The 21895-nt window shown below is 44.5% G+C and overlaps 1 protein-coding gene across 11 annotated transcripts in view; it reads right to left on the reverse strand.

Annotated features, from left to right (window-relative positions):
- Nucleotides 1-21895, reverse strand: part of Bptf (bromodomain PHD finger transcription factor) — an 87835-nt gene that overhangs the window by 16151 nt on the left and 49789 nt on the right. For 8 of the 11 annotated variants that reach the window (XM_027427775.2, XM_027427773.2, XM_027427772.2 and 5 more), the window contains 12 exons: nucleotides 21509-21633; nucleotides 20280-20408; nucleotides 16830-16980; nucleotides 16494-16536; nucleotides 13477-13723; nucleotides 12632-12783; nucleotides 10341-10449; nucleotides 8677-8894; nucleotides 3587-3806; nucleotides 2277-3133; nucleotides 1034-1116; nucleotides 605-830 (listed from right to left, as the gene is read on the reverse strand). In XM_027427775.2, the coding sequence (XP_027283576.2) occupies nucleotides 605-830; nucleotides 1034-1116; nucleotides 2277-3133; nucleotides 3587-3806; nucleotides 8677-8894; nucleotides 10341-10449; nucleotides 12632-12783; nucleotides 13477-13723; nucleotides 16494-16536; nucleotides 16830-16980; nucleotides 20280-20408; nucleotides 21509-21633 (2560 nt within the window). The remainder of the gene's footprint in view (nucleotides 1-604; nucleotides 831-1033; nucleotides 1117-2276; nucleotides 3134-3586; nucleotides 3807-8676; nucleotides 8895-10340; nucleotides 10450-12631; nucleotides 12784-13476; nucleotides 13724-16493; nucleotides 16537-16829; nucleotides 16981-20279; nucleotides 20409-21508; nucleotides 21634-21895) is intronic. The other 3 variants (XM_027427777.2, XM_027427776.2, XM_027427774.2) reach the window with 1 other exon arrangement.

Below are 21895 nucleotides of genomic sequence, written 5' to 3' on the forward strand. Positions count from 1 at the left end.
CTGTGGGACCTCCAGTCTTTCAGGTTATGTAAGGTCGTTTGTTGGTTTGATGGGTATTTTAGTAAAATGTACAAAATCCCTTATTTGATGCTGTCAACAGCCTGCTTCTTTGTCAGAAAGCTCTGTAAATATTCATGAATGGATTAATAGTGCCTACAGTATCACTTTCAGGGTAGGAAAAATTGCACAAATGTGTTTTCCCATGTTCACATTACTCTGCATTCTTCTGAAATGTGTTCTGGATGAACGATGACACAGACAATAAAAGCACACCACATCCAACATAGCTAAAACAACTCAGCCCATGCTGGGCGGTGGTGGTGCACGCCTTTAATCCCAGCGCCCAAGAGGCAGAAGCAAGTGGATCTCAGTGAATTCGGGCCAGCCTGGTCTACAGAATGAGTTCCAGGAGAGACAGGGATATACAGAGAAGCCCTGTCTAGGAAAAACAAAAGACGAAACAAACAAGAAACCCAAAAAAGCTCAACCCTCTTGGATTGGAGGAAGATAAACTTCCATGCTACAAACACACAAATGTAAATTCTAGAACAGGAGCTGGCATTTTGGCAGGTGTGTCCAGCGCCTGTGGGGCGCTCGCTCCTACCTGCACCTGGATCTGCAGCTCCTTGTCCAGGAGGGCCCTCTTTTTCAGGATCTCGGCTTTGAGCTGCTCCTTGTGTTTGAAGAGCAGAGCAGAGAGCTTGCTGGCATTCTGCTTGCTCCGCTTCTGCTCCACACTCTCTTCGCGTTTGCGTTTCTTTGCCGCCTGTTTTTCTTCTTTATCTATCTTATCCAGAATGTACTTCATCACCTGGTTACACACAATCATTCTAGAGGAAAACACACAACCTCTGTAACACTGGCTGTTCCACCCTGAGAGGTAAGGCACCATTTGTCTACATCCCTAGATGATGTACAAACGCACTGCAGAGTTTCAAGGAGCATCTATGGCCGCTCCTGGCATTAAACTTGGGTAAGACCAAAGCCAAATCAAACTGTGCAGATTCTCAGGTGGGCCTGTGTCTCTCCCTACCTTTGATTTTCTTCTCTTTCAGCTGGAGTCATGGTCTTTTTCTGTTTTAAATGTTCTATTACAGCATTATGCTTCATCACCACCTTGAGAACAGAACAAATGCATAAATGCACACTTTATAACAGACACAAGTTCAGCTAGCACACAGGTAGAAGTAACAACACACGCCGATTTTACAACTAGTAAGAATTGTGTAACTAATACAGATAAAAAGACAGCTGCTAGGTGGTCCCAGGGTCTTACCGTGCACCAAGTACTGAATTAAGCTAAGCACTTGACATTGTTTATTCTCCATGGTAAGACTGAGATGTAGGGATACTTTTTTTGTTCTCAAACACTGAGACACAAAGCAATCAACCAACTTGTTTGAGATTAAATAGTAACACAGCCCAAAACTTTCACCCAACTCTCATGCTCCAAAGGGCTTCACCAACTGTAGCCACCAGGTTGAAGAGTACCCTGCCCCTTACAAAGATCTGGAAGACAGGTCCTGGAGTAACACTCAGTTTACACATGAAACAATACAAGAGCTGGGATTTGAGTATGTCACAGAGGACTTACGTTCATAAAAATAACACCTTATACCTTCACAACCACATACATGATGGGATTTAATCATAACACTCCCATGTGGTTGCAGAGAGACAAGTTTAATGCGGACACAGCTCAGGGAGAAAACAGTGCTTCAGAGCTTGCTAAGACTTGGAACCTCTTGCCTAGTGCTGAGGGGGGCACGTGGCTGATGCCAGAGTGTCCTCGGGAAGACTGCAGGTCACCAGCTTCGTTCTGGCAGAGCTCTGGCTGTCTACAGTGACTCCCTCACCCACATACTAGTCCAAGACGCCCCTGCTGCACACCACCGCCTTCCACGGACGCTACGGACACACATCTGGGTTTAAGACATTTTTACAAAGGTGTGGCAAGCGATGCAAATGAATTCAGTCTGCCCACAATTTGCTTAGTCGATAGGCAAATGAAGGAATGACACTTGCAAATCAGATGACTTCAACTGAATCACTCCATTTTGATGGTGGCCTCACCACTTGGTTTCCTACCAGGGAAAGGCTACATGCCCATTAAGGAGTCCCAAACCAAAATGGGCAAGCAGTGTTCTGGTCTTCTGAGGCTATCCACCAGTGACCATGTCTCAGTCAGGAAGCCTACCACAACCAAAGCACTAAGTGTACCACACAGCACAGTAATTCACACTACCCAACATGCTGCTTTGACTTAATGTCGTTACCTGTTTCTGAATGACTTCCCTCTGGGCAGAAGCTTGGAGGGTGTGTTCACGCTCAATCTCTATCTGCTGCTTCTTCTTTTGCTGCTGCTCCCTGAGATGCTGAACCCTCTGCAACTGCTCTTGCAAACTGGCTGCCTGCACTGTGACCACACTCTGAACATGCTGAGTCTGCACAGCACTGCTTTGCTGAACTTGAATGGGTAACTGAAGTTTGATTTGCTGGGGCACACCACCTTGCTGAGCCTGTATCTGAGCCACAACCTGTGACTGGATCTGAGAGAGAACCTGGACTTGCTGGAGCTCAGGCACAGCAATGACTTGGGGCTGCAGCTGCTGTGTTTGTAGCTGAGGACAGCATGGGGATGAGACAGTAACTTGACTTAATGTTTGTCCTGGAGAAAGAGTTTGAGTTGAAGACTGTACCTGGGGCTGTGACTGTGGCTGGCCTTGGGAAGGTGTCTGCAGAGATGTGGGGGGCGGGATTGGAATCGGCTGTGAGCTTGTAGTCTGAACCTGGGGTTGCTGTCCAGGAGTCACTTGGGATGGAGTTGATGGACGTATTCGAGTCAATGATGGGCTCTGGGCACGAACAGGAGACTGTCCTTGGACATTGCTCTGAGGCTGACACTGTTGCTGGGGTTTAGATGACTGTGTCTGGGAGGGCTGTGCTTCAGAAGGGGTTTGGGACGAGACTTCAGGCTGAGCTGGGGACTGGGGCTGGGGCTGTGCTGCAGGCTGAGGAGTCTGTGGCTGGGCTTCTGCAGGACTCACACTTGATGACTGAGCTGGCGCCAGGGTAGTGGCTGGTTGGACCTGGGTCTGAGGTGACGATTTACTCTGTTTTTGTTCCCCCGAACCTGTAAAGAAAAAAAGACAAAGTGATTTCCCTGGCTTTAGTATGCAAGACTATGAGGGTATTTCCTGAAGCCTCGGGTTCGAGGAGGACTCAGAGTAGCCATCTCCTAGGCTGGGGAGCTGGGATGCTTCCTGCATGCTTCCTGTATGTCACCTAGGTGTTCTGAGGCACTCAAGCTTCACGCTTCGGCTATGGCATGGCAACAGGCACTGATGGCTTACAGGAGGCTGGTTATGAGCTGTGTGGACTCACCCTCCTTAAGCTCACCTCCAGGGCTTCACCAGGATTTTGTTTTGTTTTAATCAGGAAAGGGGGGTACAGGGAGTCTAGGAACAAGGCATGGAAACACAGAGGCTGGCTGTGTCAGCAGTTCAGCTGTTAAGCAGGCTGGAGGTGGAACATTGGGCCCTGCTACTCGAGAGGCCAGCAACGAGTGGCAAGACAGTGTTTCTACCTGCTGCTGTAGAAGCAGTGGCGGGGCTGCTGCTGCTGGTTGTGGCCGTCGTTGACAGTGGGGTAAAGAGGAACCGCTGGACAGTACCATTGGGCATCGCAGCTTGCATGAGCTGTTGCCCTGGCCCTGGAAGGACGGTCATCCCCTGAGGTATCAACTGCAACTGTCCAGTAGTTTGACCTTGTCCTTGAATTACTACTGTTAAACCTTGGTTGCCGCCCTGTGGAAAAAAGCAGACAACATAAAATATACGGCATTTAGGTTACAAATCTGTAAAGGGTTCTAACGGAACCATTTACGTTATGAAGATCCTTCCCTGCAATGGTATCAGGAAAACTCAGGTGAATTACAGACAGGGGACTTGTGTGGCACAGTGGAAAGATACCAACACCTCAAAGTTCCAGTCCAAACTCTCCAATGGGCAGCCAGCCACCCGGTTACAAACATCACACCTGATCCAGATCCCATTTAATTAATCAGTAAAATGAGGTCCTGAGCAGTTATGGATTCCTGCAATGAGTGAGACTGTCTTAAAAATACCCCACTCTGCCAGAAACCAAGGAAGAAAACATCACTTCTTACATTCTGGTAGCATAGATTAGAGCTATCATGGTCAGATCAAAATTCTTATTTCAATCAACCAATTAACTAATGAATTAAACTTTGAGAGTCTGGGTCCTTCCAGTACCCCATGAGAACTCAGAACTCACTGTGACTTCACTCATCATCACACCCGATTCTTACTTTAACCCACCTTTATTCATGTTGGCTCAGCACTTAAGAGCACGGGGAAAGAAAGTGCTCTTGCCTTGACTGCTGACAGCACACTGTCCAGATGGGACAAGCAGGACATAAAAGAAAGGACTGCTGGACTTTACCAAGACAAGGTAGGACAGCCCTTCAGAATATCCTGCTTCACAGATAAGTGTGTCAGAGATGCTAGGCCAGTAGGCCAAGGATGGATGCCCCAACATTGTAGAGGAACCTTGGGTGACTGTCCAGGAAGCCAGATGTGTCTGTCATTTCTGTCATTTTTTGGAAGTTGCTTGCTTGCACTTCCTGCTTACTCAGGTAATATTATTTCCTTCCCAGGTCTCTGATGGAGTTGAAGAATTTATAGTTCTAATTTTCCCTATTACCAGATTCAGGAAAGAAATTCACTAAAGAAAGGTAAAGTGTATATAGTTGAGAGATAGGTAATGCAAGTTAGAATAGAAAGTGAATGAGGTACAACCTTTTGGACTCACCAAAAAGGATAGACATGGAGTAATTTCTCTGAATTTGTCAATTATTAATAGACTAGCCATTGTTCATGTATTCATTGCCTGTTACTTATTGTATATAGTTACTGTACTTACTGTATAGTTTTTCTTTTAGTAGATACAACCTTTTATTTTAGACAAAAATGGGGAAATGTAGTGATGTCTTGTTTATATTCTAACAAATAAAGCTTACTTGAAGATCAGAGGGCAGAGCTAGCCACTAGTTAACCATAGAGGTCTAGAGTTCTATACAGACATTCAAGAAGTGATAGGCTGGTTGGAGACAGGAAGTGATAAGGTGGGAGCAGCCAGGAACTCAGTCTCTTTTCAGCTGAGAAGCTGAATAGGTAAGGTGGCTATGGTTTTTCTCCTTCGGCTCTCTGATCTCTCAGCATTTCTGCCCATATGTGACTCTGGGCTTTTATTATTAAGACCTACTAGATCTCGTGCTATACCCGACCCCAACACTTTATTTGTGAGCCCCTTCTCTAGAGCTGCAGTTACCACATTTCCATTCTGTAGGAATCACCAAACCCGACCGTTACCTCACCACACAGACATCTGGTTGCTCCAAAATACCAATTCTTATGACCTGTACTGTTGTAGGCATTTGTACCAGTGCACACTGGCACTAGTAGGAACAGAACACTTTCCAACCCCTCAAGCATGCACGCCCTCACCACACACTGCAGCAAGGTTGCTAGGAAAGGCTTAACTAAGGTGGTTACACTCTTGCTGGATGTGCATGAGCCTTTACTCTGATCCCCATTTAATTCTTGCTCTTAATGAAAATTCAATTTAACCAGTCTGTTAGGTAGACGGTTATAACACACATTGCCCTCAAGGTCTAGTGGGAAGTTCTTCCTTCTTCATCAGTTTCCTAACAGCTTCTTCCTTCTTCCTTCCTGTGTACATGTGCGTCACGCTGAGAACTGAACATATGACCTTGCACATGCCAGGCAAATTCTCCACCACTGAGCCATATACATTTCCAGCCCTGAATTTATCCCTTCTTGATCTCTACTAACCAAAAAGAAATTGTCTAGTGGGGTACCCACACATAGAATTCAGGTGACAACCTCAGGTTCCAGTCCTCCCTTTCCATATTGTCTGGCCAGCTGGCAGCGAACTCCTGGAGACTCTCTTTGCACTAGTGTGTGTCTTTGGTATGGATTCTGGGGTCCTGACAAATTATCTGGCTAGTGTAGCAAGCACGTTCTTACCCACTAGGTCTCCTCCCAGTCTCTGAGTAACTCGTCACGTACTCTAGGTAATTGGGTATATTTCTAAGTTTTCTCATTGTGACCATATTCCTTGTAGTGTGCTTGATAAACGAGTTCAATTCTACTTCATTTTACTTCTCTGTAAATATCCAACTCAAGAGACTTGAGCTAGGAATGTGCTGCAACACAGAATAATACTCAAGCCCTCTTTTATATTGAAGTCTCACTAAATTACCCTGGATGGCTTTGAACTCATTCTGTCAGGACTTAGAACTAACTGTTATCCTGTTCCAGTCCGAGCAGCTGAGATTACAAACATCTATGCATGGGCAAAGCTAGGACTCCTCTTTGTTGTTATTTTACTAATAACTAAACACGGGCTGGAGAGTTGGCTCAGAGGTTAAGAGCACTGGTTGCTCTTCCAGAGGTCCTGAGTTCAGTTCCCAGCAACCACATGGTGGCTCACAGCCATCCCTTATGAAATCTGATGCTCTCTTCTGGTGTACATGGATATACATGGAAGCAGAATGCTGTCTACATAATAAATATTAAAATATTAAAAAAAACCAAAGTAATAACTAAACCTAGAGCTGTGAAGATGCAGGCAAGGTTTGTAACAACTGAGCCACATATCCCTAGCTCTTGGGTTTTTATTTTTCCTAAAGTTCAATTTATAAATTAATTAGTTAATTAATTAATGATTCTTGCAAGTCTCCCTTTGTAGCCCAAGCTATTCTGGAACTCACAACCTTCTTAGCGCTCCCTCCTGAGTGGTTGGTTAGCACTTTCTGTGTGATTGTTATGGGGCTTGGGCAACCCAGCGGTGAGTGCTTGCTTAGAATATAGTTTGCTCCCAGCAGAGGAAGGGAGAGAAAGAGAAGGAAAGGTTAAGAAAAAGAAAACAAGAATATCAAGTTCTCTTAACCACTGATGCCTCTCCAGTCCCCAGAACCGGTCTCTTCTGTACTTGTGGAGCAAGCACTTTTCCCACAGAGCTATCTCCCAGCCTTGCAATAAATTCTGAAATCTAGTTGCACACAAATTCTCCTGCTCTTCAACACTATCAGTACTCTTGCTAATCCTTCCTTATGCCATCAATGGAGTGCCATATACAATATGCTGCTGTGGAATACTAGTATAACATGTGTTACATTTGTTCATGCTGTGAAATACTTGTTTAATGGTGCAAAGATGTGTTGCCTTCTTTTATGTTGCATTTGCTTAACTCTGTGAAGCTGTGCTACTTTGCTGACTAAAACACCTGATTGGTCTAATAAGGAGCTGAACAGCCAATAGCTAGGCAGGAGAGAGAAATAGGTGGGGCTGCCAGGCAGAGAGAATGAATAAGAGAAGAAATCTAGCAAAGAGCAAAGAGTGAGCAAGGGGTGAGAAAAGAAGGAGGGAAAGATGCCAGGGACCAGCCACCCAGCCATCCACAGAGTAAAAAGAAAAGAAAAACATACAGAACAAAGAAATGTAAAAAGCCCAGAGGCAAAATATAGTTACAAGGAAATGAGATAATTTAAGTTAGAAAAGCTGGCTAGGAACAAGCCAAGTTAAGGCTGGGCATTCATAAATAAGAATGAGTCTCTGTGTATTTGTTTGGGAGCTGCATGGTGGGCCCCCAAAGAGTAAAAGAACAAAAAACAAAACAAAACCAAAAAAACCCCACAACTACAGTGGGCTTTTGAGAATTTAGGGCTTTGGTAGAAGACTAGACAACAATATTGGATATTGCAGGCTGTCAGTTTAATGCACCCAAATCTTGTGTTTTTTTTCTATGAAAATTGCTCAACTAATAACGTTTTGGTAACTGAAAGGCTCTCACTTTCATTGGCACAGCTTCTAAATGAAGGACTCTAAAGAGCAGGACATTATGTTGCTAGTAGTAAGTATTCTTATTTCACTCCAGGAGGCAGCCATTTCTTCTCTTTGTATAATCTGAGGTTTTTACTTATATGTATGAGCATTCTCCTGAATGTACACCTGTGTTCTATGCACATGCTTAGTGTCCACGGAGGTCAGAAGAGGTCGTCAGATCCCCTGAAATTGGGAGTTTCGGGTAGTTATGGGTGCTGGGAATGAACCTGGGTACATTTTGCAAGGTCAGCCAGTGCTCTGTCCTATGAGCAATCTTCCCAGCCCCAAGCATCCATTTCTTAAAGTATGTATGTTATGGTGGAAGCTTCACCCCAGCCCCTGACATCCATACCCGAAGAGTCTGGAATGTTATGGTGGAAGTTCCACCCAAGCTCTTGTCCCCTATCTCCCTCCAAACCCTGCTGCACCTCTGAAAGCCAGCCAAATGACGACTCCTCCCCAAGAGATGCTCAAGACCTCTCCCACAGGGTATTTAAACTGTCCCGAAAAGAGACTTGTGGTTTTCCAGTTTCTCTTTCCTGTTTTCTCTCTGAGGGGCTGGGAGCACTGTATCCATTAAACGTGGCTTTTTAAATTCGGTTTGGTCTGATTTGGACTGCTGCATGGCAGAGAGACTTATCAGGGTATAGAAACTTTTCAATGTATTACTTCAAAATTGACATAAGATCAAACGTAAACTTCAGCAAAAATAGACTACCTCTCAAGTGAAAGTCAAGTCACTTACGTGGCCCTGTGTTAACTGGGTGAGCTGAGCCATGGTGAGCTTCACTTGCCCTTGCTGGGGACGAGGTGGTTGTGGGGTTGAAGGCTGTATAGACCCAGGGGCTGTTCCTGGACTTAAAGCTTTTTGCCCAGGTGATGAAGAAGCCGTACTTGGAGCAGAAATGGCAGTGGAAACAGGCTGTCCTCGGATGATCTGAGTCACCACTTGTTGGGGAGCACCTGCACAAACAAGATACCCTCGTTGATGACACGCTCTCAGCATGCTGGGAATTAAAATAGTCTGACACTTCAGATGAATGTTGATAATTTCAATCTTCAAACAGACATTTGGTTGCCAATAACCCAAGGTGAATTTAAACACCAGACTCCAGCCAAAGATTCTACTGACTTCAATAGTGTTAAGGAAAAACAGTCCAGGCCAGGCAATGTGACGCATGCCTTTAATCCCAGCACTTGGGAATCAGAGGCAGGCGGATCTCTGGGAGTTTGAGGCTAGCCTGGTCTACAGAGTCAGTTCCAAGACAGCCAGGGCTATAAAAACCCTGTCTGGGAAACAAAACAAAAGGCAGCTCCTCGGTCATACAGTAAATTCTCAAATGTAATGGCTTTTGGGCTACATCTATCTGGGGGCTTTCTTGGGGATAATATTCTTAAGTTTGCTGGCCTTATGAAATGATTTGATAATCGGCATCAATAGTTTTTCATTATTGCTCTTCCTTGTAAACTCCTGAGTTACTCTCATCCACTCAAGATGATCCACAATCCTAATGTGACGTGAGAGCTCCATGCCTTGCACACTAAGTTTGGAAACAATACATGGAAAGTTACCATTCAAGATAAGGCACTGCTAAACTACCACACAAGCACAGAAGAGACCGGTTCCAGGAACTAGAGAGAGGTCAGTGGTTAAGAGAATTTGATATTCTTGTCGAGGACCCCAGTTCAAATCCCAGCACTCACAACTACCCTTAACTCAAACTCCAGGCATCCACCTTGCCAGGGACCAGTTGATAACATGGTGCACAGACATACATTCAATCAAAATACTCACACATACAAAATGAAGTAAGTAAATCTAAAAACAGACTGGTTCTGGTCAATTACATGAGGATCACTAAGATAATCCGAAACATGCATGTTCTCTTTGAAGCACCATCAAACTGAACATTAAAGCCAGTTGTACTTAACCAATGAGTCATCTCTGTAGGCCCTGTTTTTGAATTTTTACTCAATTTTATATCCCCCACCCCAGTGCTAGGGTCCATAGACAGGGCCTTTCGTGCACGCAAAAAAACAAAAGCTCTACCACCAAGTACCAGGCCCAACTCACAGTTTTAACCTGTTTACATTAATTATGATTGATTCAAGGTCTGACACTACCTTTGCACTTTGCATGCACAAAACCTTTGTTCTTCTCTTTACTCTATGCCATCTTTCACATTTATTAGAGGTTTCCTGTATTCACTTTATAGGTAAACTTGAGTTCACTTTTCCTCTTTTTGGCAGGGAAAAAAATAAATGGTATCTGTGTTTGCGTCTCACCATGGATTAGAAACTTAATGTGCACTTAAGTACTAAGTAAAGAGGACCAAATAGAACAGTGTGTCACAATTTCCTAGATGTGTTGTCCAAATACTAAGTTAGTAACAGTGCCTACAAGAATACCTGGCTGCACCATCACAGGTGTTCGAATGATTGCCTTTCCTAGTGTTGACTGCTGGAGCGGTGTTCTAATCACCGTCATGCCAGGACGGATCTGAGGCCCCGTGAGTACCTGTGGATGAACAAAGGACAATAAATTAAAACTGTTGCAGCAACCCTGGTGTCACACGCCTTTAATCCCAGCACCCTGAGGCAGAGGCAGGTGAATCCCTGGTCTACAGAGTGAGATCCAGTACAGCTAGGGCTACACAGAGAAACTGTCTCGCAAATAAATAAATAAAGAAAGAAAGAAATAACACAGCTTCAAAATGTCACAATGGACTTAGAACTCAATTTCATTAAAGATCCTACAGACGTAGAAGAGAATTTTATATATTTTGAGGCAGGATTCTGCTATGTAGCCCTGGCTGCCCTGGAACTCACTATGTAAACCCATTGTTTCCGCCTACCCACTATTACATTTGAAACTGTATTCAGTGTTGGTGTAAAAGTGGAATTTTGAAGATAGAAACTTAGGCTCAGCTCTGTCACTACTGCTCAAGGAAGAGGTTGAGTCCTAGAACCTGGAGACTAATAAATAAACAAAAATCCAATAACTTTCATAGCTTAAAAGACGACAATAGAAGGGCCTAGGCCTGGCCCAGGATGATGTGGTAGACTTTGGGGAGCCCCTTTTAAGGGCCTTACCCTGCCTGGGGAGTGGAGGGGGGATGGCTAGGGGCAGGTGGGATATTGGGGGGGAGGGGAGGGAGAGGGAGAAGGGATTGACATCTGAAGCAAGCTTGTTCCTAATTTGAACTAATAAAATAATAATAAAAAAATGACAATAATGGCCACATTACTTCAGTTTTATAATTAGAGACGAAATTCTTTTTTTTTTGGAGACAGGGTTTCTCTGTGTAACAGTCCTGGCTGTCCTGGCACTTGCTATGTAGACCAAGCCGGCCTAGAACTCACAGAGATCCTCCTGCCTCTGCCCCACCACTGCCTGGCAAGTTGGAACTTTTTTTTTTTTTGGTTTTTCAAGACAGGGTTTCTCTGTGTAGCTTTGGAGCCTATCCTGGCACTCGCTCTGGAGACCAGGCTGGCCTCGAACTCACAAAGATCTGCCTGCATCTGCCTCCCGAGTGCTGGGATTAAAGGCGTGCGCCACCAATGACCGGCTAAGCTGGAACATTTTTACTTTTTCCATGATACTAGTGCCAAAGAAATGCTGTACCTCATGTGTGCATGATATTTAATCTGTTCTTTTAATTTGTAAAGATTTATTTATTTATTATGCATAGTGTTCTGCCTGCATGTATGTCTTCATGCCAGAAGAGGGCACCAGATCTCATTATAGATGGTTGTGCGCCACCTTGTGGCTGCTGGGAATTGAACCTAGGTCCTCTGGAAAAACAGCCAGTGCCCTTATCTCTGAGCCATCTCTCCAGCACCGTCCCCCCCCCCCCTTTTTTTTTTTTTTTGGTTTTTCGAGACAGGGTTTCTCTGTGGCTTTGGAGGCTGTCCTGGAACTAGCTCTTGTAGACCATGGTGGTCTCGAACTCACAGAGATTCGCCTGCCTCTGCCTCCCGAGTACTGGGATTAAAGGCGTGCACCACCACGTCGGCGGAACAAGGTCCCTTTATGGATTTATTTTATGTGCATTGGTGTTTTGCCCACATGTTTGTGTGAGGGTGTCAGATCCTCTGGAACTGGAGTAACAGACAGCTGTGAGCTGCCATGTGGGTGCTGGCAACGCTAGGTCATCTGGAAAGAGCAGCCAGTGCTTTTAACTGCTGAGCTATCTCTCCAGTTCTCAATCTGTTTTTTTTTGTTCAGAAAGAATACAAATGAATTAAAGCAAAGTTAGCGAGAACTCTTGCAAAAAGGGAGGGCTTCAAGAGAGGGTAGGGATTAAGAAGTGTAGCATGTTCCAGTGCTGTTCAAGCCACAAACATTTTTCTCTAGAAAACCTTGGCAAATAATTATTACTTATAAATACCAATATACAATTAACCAAATGCCAAAATTATTAAGTCTTGTGTCATTTTTGTTCATTACCAAAAAAAAATTGCTGGGCAGTAGTGGCACACACCTTTAACCACAGTACCCAGGGAGGCAGAGGCGGGTGGGCAGGTGTGTGTGTGTGTGTGTGTGTGTGTCAGTGGGAGAAAAACAGTATTGTGTGTGTGTGTGTGTGTGTGTCAGTGGGAGAAAAACAGTATTTTCCCAAAATAGTACTTCGTTACAGATTAAGTCACCCTGATGTGTTCAATATTTCTCAAGAGACAAATCCTTAAAGAATACTTACCTGTGATGTGGTAGTGGTTCCTGCAGAGGCTGAGGTATTGGGCCTAATTGTGACTGTTGCGGTCCTGGGCTGGAATGAAGTAAAGGTTTGCTGACTTGGACCTGTCGTCGATGGAATGATACCCAGGACTTTCTGCTGTACCTGGACCACGCCTTAAAGAGAGATGAAGAAGACATGAATCACTACCCTTCAAGGAAAAGAATCAGGTGCTGCTTGGTGTCTGAGGAAAAACTACGTGTGGTGGGTTGCAGAGTGGGCTACACAGAATGTGAGACCTGACGACTGAAACCAGTGAGAGGAAATGGAGTGATGGCGACAGCATGATCTGGCGAAGGTGAACTCAAACTCTGTGAGGTTCCCTTACCTCCTTGTGTTGCTGGCACATTTACAGCGACAATCTTGCTGTTTGCAGGAAGTGGCAGTTTGGTAATTACTTTTCCTGCCATAGTGACGGGATTGCCTGTAATTTGGAACGTCTGACCTGTGCTGGCAATGGTTGTAGCAGAGGTGGCAGCTGTGCTGGTGGCTAATGGGGTATAAGACATTTAATAAGCTTTAGATCTTAAATAACCAGCAGCGCAGTGACTTCTAGGAAGGGCACCGATGCAGGAAATGCGGCTCATTCTGTATCTCAAGGAATCATTCCTCTCTGCACCAAGTGCACTTGTGGGTACTGAGGGGAGGACTGCAGAGAGGACTCCACAAAGAGCAACTACGACAAACGGCTGTCACAGTCTGCCTGCACAAGCAGCGGCAGGAGCAGAACAACACTCTCAAGAAATAAAAGTTAGAAATGCCCCCCCCCCCCTGCAATGAAAGCAATGCTTCATTCCTCCCGGCTCTACCTGAATTGGACTGGCCTTGCTTCACCCACGTGGCAAAGGTTTGGTGGAAGTTCTTGTTTTGCTGGAATGTGACTGTGGCAGGAGACCCAACTTTGGTGGCTAGCACCATCTTTGTTCCAGGGGTGACTGAGCCACTTAAGGGAGCCACCATCACCTTCTGAGCTGGAGAGACAGTGCTGCTTGTGCTGTTTGTTGGGGATGCGGTAGACGCTGCAATGACTGCAGGCTTCTGCTGCTCCAAACGTTTCTGAGGGTTAAGGAGAGGAAACGTAAACTCCAGCTCTGCACGACAAACCTCATGTCGCAGGGTTCCACTATGGCAAACTACCAAAAAGAAACCATGCCTGTCTAAATTTATCCTGAAGCCTTCATGAAGTCTCAAATCCCAATTCTCGACATCATTATAAATTGTTCATAAATAAAAAATTTAAAGGTCAAAATGTTGTATGTAATATCTGACTTTCAGAGTGAGAATGGCTGTGGGAAAATGGTACTGGAGACAACACTGCACTTCAGAGTCAGGGAAGAAGGGATGGGCTTGTTTCATGGCAGTACCTTAGCTTATCTAATCAAAAAGAGCATGATGGTAGTTTTTATTACTATTATTCTGGTCAACAAACTTGTGATCAATCTAAATGGAAATTATAAATTGAGACTTTGTTATTGTTCATTCATAGACAGGGTCTCATTCTATAGCCCAAGTTGGCCTGGAAAAAAACTATAGAGCAGTGTGGTCTTTAACCTGGAGCAATCCTCCTGCCTCAGTTTCCTACGTGCTGGGATTACATCATGTACTATATAATTAAGAGTCAAGGTGCCTGGCATGCACAAGGCTCTGGGATCATTACTCAGCACTGCAAAAATAAAAATGAAAACAAACTAAAAGCATAGGGCTAACCTGGGTGTGGTAGGCACATCTGTAATTTCAACTCCCAAGAGAATTTTCAAGTTCAAGTCTAGCCTAAGGTTACAGTACAGAGCAGGAGTCCCTCTCAAAAATCAGGCTGGGTGTGGTGATTCATGACTTTAATCCCAACGTTGAGGTTGAAAGAGGCAGTTCTCTATGTGTTCAAAGCCAGTCTCCTCTACATACAAAGTTCCAGGGAAGCCAGGACGACATAGACATCTTGTCTCAAAACAAAAACAAGCCTCCCCCTCCCCCCCAAAAAAAAATCAAAGCAAAACAGGTGGAAAAGACAACCTGTATGTTTTTAATTAAAGACTGGCAGAGTTTATCCACAGTTACCCAACGGTGGTCTATTCCACGAATGAAGCATCAGGCAGGACAGACTGCATGGGGAGTACTTCATTCAGCAATACTTCTCATCAAACCAGAAAGCTGGCATAGGGACACTAAGCACGAGAAACTGAGGCTCAGAAGGCTGTGCAATTGGCCCAAGGGCACATGATGGAGCTGTGACAAAGCACACTAAGGTCCACTCAGATGGTAAGGGAGTAGAGTTGCCTTGCATTTGAGGATGCCTGAGGTACAGAGTAACACTGTGCCTCAAAACCACAAACAAGAGCTGGATATAGTGACTCCTGCCTGTAACTGCAGCTCATGGGGGACTACAGTGAGTTTGGGCCAGCTTGAGCCACACACTGAGATCAGGGACAGCCTGAGCTATAGTGAGAGTCTCGGAACTCTATTGAACCCAAATCCCAGGCTTCACTTCTCCTCTATAGTCATAGCCATTCTGTTTGAATTGTTTTTGCAGACAGACCACATGCTCGAAGAGATGTTGAAGTATTTCATACCAATGCTCATTTTTCACAAGAGAAGCTGTACAAACTCAGAGAGGTCACCTGACCACACTGGTTAGAAGGAAAACTGAGCAAAAACAAGGAATACACAAGTAATTAAGAGCATTTCACTGGGAGAAACTGCATTAAAAAACTTGAAGTGCTATGTTGGTGAAAGTTCTTTCCCACCAGCCTGGTTCCACAGCCACCTTAACTTCAAATAAATAGACAGACACTATGTTAATTGTAAAGCTGTGTCTGCACTCAAGAAGAAGAGGCAGGTGAATCTCTGAGTTTTGAGGTCAGCCTAGTCCCAGGGTAGCCTAGGCTACACAAAGAATCCCTGTCTCAAAAAACAAAACAAAACAAACAAAAAAGCAAAGAGCAGAACAACTGGCCAGTTGCTATAGTAACAACAGATGCCTATGATTTTCTATAAGTTTCCTGGGCAGAATTGAGCACATAACCCAAAAATGCTATTTCCTCAAATTTTTAATGAGGAGAAAGACACATAAGATTTTGAAAACTGTGCTTTATAAAATATGAAAAAAGAATGGCTTGTTTTAAAATATGTGCAGCTGGGGCTGGAGAGCTACTCAAGATAATGAGCAATGGCAGCTGTTACAGGGACCAAGGTTTGTTTCCAGCACAGTCTCTGTAACTCCAGCTCCAGGGGACCTGCTGCCCTCTTCTGAATATCACCAGACAGGTGTGTGGTGCATAGACACACATGCAGGCAAAACACTTGTACACATAAAATGAGCATAAATGTGCAGCTGTGTCGACAATACTACAAGAAAACACATTCTTTTATCTCTACCCTCTAAGTTTGCACAGTCAGTAGAAGCAAGCGTCTTCCTTGCATTCTCAGATACAGTATACTGATCACCATATCAGATGCCAAAAAACAACCCACAACCTAGTGAGCACTGATTACAATGAACTCAGAGCCTTAGTGAAGTTTACTTCTTTACAGGCTGAACTAGAGTTCAGCAGAAAAAGTTCTTTCTAGAAACTACTGAAATAAAGATTGGTAACAATACCCTGAGGAGGATCTGACATCCTACAGTCCTGCACTTGACCTGCAGATCCACAGATTACTATATCACAGTTACTTCTGAGAAATGAAACACAAGGTACACTTTAAAAATCCCATGTGAATATAAAACCCCTGGGCTTTTCATGTGCCTGAATTTGGCTAAAAAGGTCACTCTGCTACCCCAATGTGGCTGGGGAGGGCCCTCTAGGCGGTGACCCGCCCACTGTCCATTCACCTTCGTCTGCTGCTCCACCGCTTGAGCCTTTTCTTTCTCCACTCTGTAGGGGGAAAAGAAGCAACTTATCAGAAACCGTTTAATAAGTGAAATCTGGTTGACTTTGGCATCATAAAGAATGGACTATTTCTGTTTTAAATGAAAATTTAAGATATTTTAAAAATAGCAAATGTATAATATACTAGCACCCTAAAATTTAGAAACAGGACTTAACTACCCAGAGATAGTACACCAAATCAAAAGGCAGAAAAAAATTAGCCCAAATAGACCACAGCAGCTACTAATATGACAATTCCCTAACTCTGAAGTGCTAAAACCCTTAATATGACCGATTACCTCTCAGCAAAAGCCCTGATCTCCCAGAGTTCCAACTCCTCTTCTGCCACCCAGGTTTCAATGATAACTGGGCCCGTCTGCTTAGGTGTTTCAGGTCTCTTTGGCCGCAGTGCACTCGATCGAAGGCCTTTCCGCTGAGGTGTGGGTGTTTCTTGGTGAAAGAAATCAGAGTGTTATCAGCAATCCTATCTGGATGGAGTTCTGATATCTCATGTCATGAAACACAGCGGGCAACAAACTATATTTTTAATTTAAGACAGGGTCTGCCACACAGCCCAGGATGCCACCACCAGCCAAACTTTTCCTTTTAAAGGGCCAGATACTGTAAACCCTTGAGACCATATAGGTCAGGTAGTTTACATTGCAATTGTGGCCCCTATCACCTGTGGTTAAAACCACTGCTGCTCTTCCAAAGGACTCGTGTTCAATTCCCCAATATCCACATGGCAGCTGTGCTTAACCCCAGCCTAAGGGATCCAATGAGTTTTACACATCTCTAAAGACACCCGCACACACGTACACGGGCATACCTGTAGGCAAAACACCCACATACATAAATAATTAAAACACAAAAAAAACAATGTCTGGGGGCTGGAGAAATGGCTCAGTGGTTAAGAGCACTGGCTTCTCTCCCAGAGAACCCAGGTTCAGTTCCTAGGACCCACACGACAACAGTTCACGACATCTGTAACTCCAGTTCCGGGGATCTGAAACCTTCATAGAGACATACACGTAGGCAAAACACCAATGCACATCATTTTAAAAAAGAATCAGTGGATATAACAATAACAATGTCAGAGTTACACGATGCTGTCTTCCAATTAAACCCCATTTGTAAAGCAGGCAGTCATTAAGGCACACGGGATATGGTTTATAATCCTGATAAAGGGCTTGTGGACCTTTACACCCTTTCTTCTCTGCCTAGGGCTCTATTCCTCATCCCTTCTCCACATGTGACTAAGAGCAATTCAGTGTTGAGACTCCAGAACCAACACAATCTCTTTCAAAGGTTCAGCATTTCCAGGAGGAAAGCTGACAGCAGGGGTACTGGGGAATGGCGAGAGAGAAAATGCCAAATTCCTGGCACTACCCACTCCAGGATCACTTGGGACTACTTCTCCTTGGCCTGATAAGATCCTGAAACAACAATGTCAAAGAGGAAGGGGAGTCCTGGAGAAGAGGACACCCCAACAAGTACACAGAGCAACTGTGGTACAGGACTATAGCTGTCTTTGATTGGCGCGGTAGGAAGCAAGGCCAGTAAGTAACCAGGAGCGAAAGGGCTTCCCTGGCCATACTGTGTTTGTTTGTTCCCTCCCTTCCCTTATCAACACTGCCCTCCTATGTAAGCTGCAGTGGGGGCCTAGAACTCAGCATGGAGCCCATGCCATACCATCTTTCTGCTTCAGACCCCTGAGTGTTGAGTCTGTGACATTGTATGCACATTGTGGGTCACAGTCACCCCCAACCTCTCCTTGTTTGAAAGACTAAAGCAAACTTCAGGTCTGTCAGAGCTGAGCTGGTAATACTCTTTTCCCCTCCATGGCACTGAGGAGATAGGTTGCATTTACCCAGTATAAAAAAGGGATCCAGGTGGGCAGTGGTGGCGCATGCCTTTAGTCCCAGTACTCGGCAGGCAGATCTCTATGAGTTTAAGGCCAGCCTGGTCTACAAAGCTACACAGAGGAACCCTGTCTCAAACAAAACAAAACAAAAGGGGGGTTATCCAAAAGGCTGAAGAACATATAAAAATCTCCCAGTAAGACTTAAAAAACTGTACAGTAAAGAGGGATGAGCACTGAGCCTTGCCCAGGGCCCAGAGTTTAGGAAGTGTAGCTTACCGACAGCACAGCTATGATGCATGTACCCCAGAGAGTCAAAGCCCCAGGGGGACTGTGTCTAGAATGTTCCTCGATTCTGCTGTGCCTTCGCCTGCTTGGGGCTATCTTTCTGTGTCTGGCATGGTGTGATTACTATGGGAAAGCATCCCACTAGTATAGTGTAGCTGTTCATGGGAAAAGACCCCTCTCCTCATTGGGCAATTTACATGAAGATCAGAATTAAGATGATTTTTATTGAGCAATGATGCTTAGAGATGTGAGTGAGGGTTGCTAAGGATGAACAAAAACAAGCAAGTCTCATACATTACAGACCCATGAATTCAGCCTGTGCAAACACAGGCTGATGATTAAAGAAGGCAAAATGTCCCTATACCCCAGGTTAGGTCTGAGTTCCTTGGTCATGTAGCTTACAGAATTAATCACAGGTTTTGGTGGTGCATGCCTTTAGTCCCAGTTCTCTGAAGGCAGAGGCAGGTGGATCTCAGTGAGTTCGAGGCCAGCATGGTCTCCAGAGTGAGTTCCAGGACAGCTAGGACTGTTACACAGAGAAACCCTGTCTCAAAAAAACTAAAAATAGGGCTGGTGAGATGGCTCAGTGGTTAAGAATACTGCCTGCTCTTCCAGAGGTCCTGAGTTCAATTCCCAGCAAACACATGATGGCTCATAACCATCTGTAATGAGCTCTGGTGCCCTCTTCTGGCCTGCAGGGATACATGCAGGCAGAACCTGTATTCACAATTAAAACAAAAAACAAAACAAAGTTGTGAAAGGAAATTAATTAAATGACCTATTGTGTGTAAGGTTTTGTAGGGTAGAAACAGGACAGAAATCTTTCACACTGAAGCTGTAAACAGCTCTGCCTGAAGTTACAAAAGAATTGGCTGAAATACACTTGGCTTGCTTAAAACCTTGTTAATCAACATTAAAAGAATCATTGCTTTGGAGTGAAGATGCTATGGTGGGAAAATTAACACTTAATACTTTTTATTTATGCATATGTGCATGTCTCATATTATGGCCATCTTGAGTAGTTTGCATTAGTTCTTTTTGTTGTTGTTGTTTGATTTTTTTGGTTTTTTGAGACAGGGTTTCTCTGTGTAACAGCCCTGGCTGTCCTGGACCTCATTCTGTAGACCAGGCTGTTCTTGAACTCTGGTTCTGGTGCGTTAGTTTCAACACTAGAATTAAAAAAAGATTTAGTCTTAGTTATGTGCATGTGTGTCAGCCTGCAAGTGTTTATATGTACATATATGAAGGAGTCTATGGACTTCAGTCAAGGTCCTTGGAAGCCCCTAACGTGGAGTTATGAGCCAACATGTAGGTGCTGGGAACTGAAGCTCTGTCCTCTGCAAGAGCAGTAAGCAGTCTTAACTGCTGACTCATCTTCCCAGCCCCCATTTTGTTTTTTGAAACAGGGTCTCACTTTGTAGGCCAGGATAGTCTGGAACTCACAACACTCTCCTGTCTTGGCAGTTAGTCTTTATGCTTCTTAATACAGGAGTAGCTCGTGGTGTAAGGTAAGCCTTTAAAGAGACAACTACTAGCAAATCTCAACTAACAGGACACACAGCCAGCAGACCATCGAGGATGTATTTTTTCTATTTCTTACCCTTTGGTGCTTCTGGAACTCCAATGGGGCAAATGATCTTCCTGATACAGTACTCAGAACGAATGCCGTAAGGGCCCACATCACGCCTCTTAATTATCTCTGTGGTTGTGATTTCAGTCTCAGATGTTTCTATGGGAACATGGGTTACACACTGTTAATAACCACCCGAAACAGGAGGGAACTGAGAACATGGTACTTCTTTATAGATGAGAATCTATAAAGCACGTGGTACTTCTTTATAGATGAGAATCTGAAATGTCCTTTCAGAGCTTCTGGCTTATTAATGAGCCCAGCATCACTGCTAGCTTGCAACAGCTGAGTTTCTTCCTGAGAGAATGCGGTGCTGCTGTTTTTGCAGCAGGGTCCTCACCATGCTGTGTAGGGGGATCATCCCTTTCCTTCTGATATAACACAGAGTTTCTCTATGGCCCAAGTTGGTCTAGAACTTGATATGTAAGCCCAGGCTGGCATCAAACTTGTGGCAATATTCCACCTCAGCATGAGTAGCAGGTAAAAAAAAATGACGTAAGGTCCAAGTTAACTCCCAGAGACAGCACCCACTCAAAGCAGTGCCTGATGTTCAGGGATCTCAGGTTAAGTGACTTACACCCTGGAATAACAACTAACATCTGAACATTTAGACAGGCCTATGTGTGCGGATTCACCTTGAATGTGGCCCATGCTCCTTAACATGGCTTTATGGCACTCAAAAAACTTCAGCAAGGTTAAATTCTACAAAATAAGATAAGCATTTAATACATTCAGTGAATGGCACATGATTTGATTTGACTTTTGTGCAGTGCTAGGGGTCAAGCCCAGAGCCTTGTACATGCTAGGTTGAGTTAGTTTCTTGGTTTGTTTTGTTTGAGAGAGTTGCTCTAGCTGGCCTTGAGCTAAGTAGCCCAAGCAGGTCACTAATTAGATCCTCTTGCCTCCCCCTCCTAAGGAACCGGCATCTTGAGCCTATGCCCGGTCTGGCTACCTGTCTTGCTGCACGGCCTCACGTAACAGAAGACGGCCTTGAACTCACAGGCAAGAGTGACCTTGAACTTTTGATCCTCCCTCTTCCAGCTCCTCACTGCTAAGGTTACAAGCATGCACCACCACAACCAGGTGATGCACTGCTGGGAAGCTAACATGGGTCCATATGTCAGCACATGAGATATGCACTCTAGCAACTAAGCTGTACCCTTAGCCGATCTTGTGACCTTAAAGTCCAACTCCCTTACCTGTCCTTGTAGTCCCTCCTCCTGGAGGGGCCTTGGCTGCCATGTCATCCCATCTCAAACTGGCCCACAGTAACCGTAACATCAGGCTCACTCCCGCTAAGGATTTTACCGTCTGAAGTCTATACCTGAAAGAACAACCCAAATCAACTACATATCATCATACAAACACACACTCACTCACACTCTCTTCTCGCTAGGAAACTGAAGGACATGTTTCTGGTGCTCACTGTAACCTCAGTATTTCTATCATGGCTCTGTAAACTGGCATTACACATTCTTTAAGATAACAGCTGTGAGTTCCTAGGATAACATTTTAAATCATTTACATTCATTTCCAATGCCATATAAATAGGTAAGTGTTTTATCTTAAGATCTAATAAGACAACA

Source organism: Cricetulus griseus, chromosome 7 (assembly GCF_003668045.3).
Source record: "Cricetulus griseus strain 17A/GY chromosome 7, alternate assembly CriGri-PICRH-1.0, whole genome shotgun sequence".
NCBI lineage: Eukaryota > Metazoa > Chordata > Mammalia > Rodentia > Cricetidae > Cricetulus > Cricetulus griseus.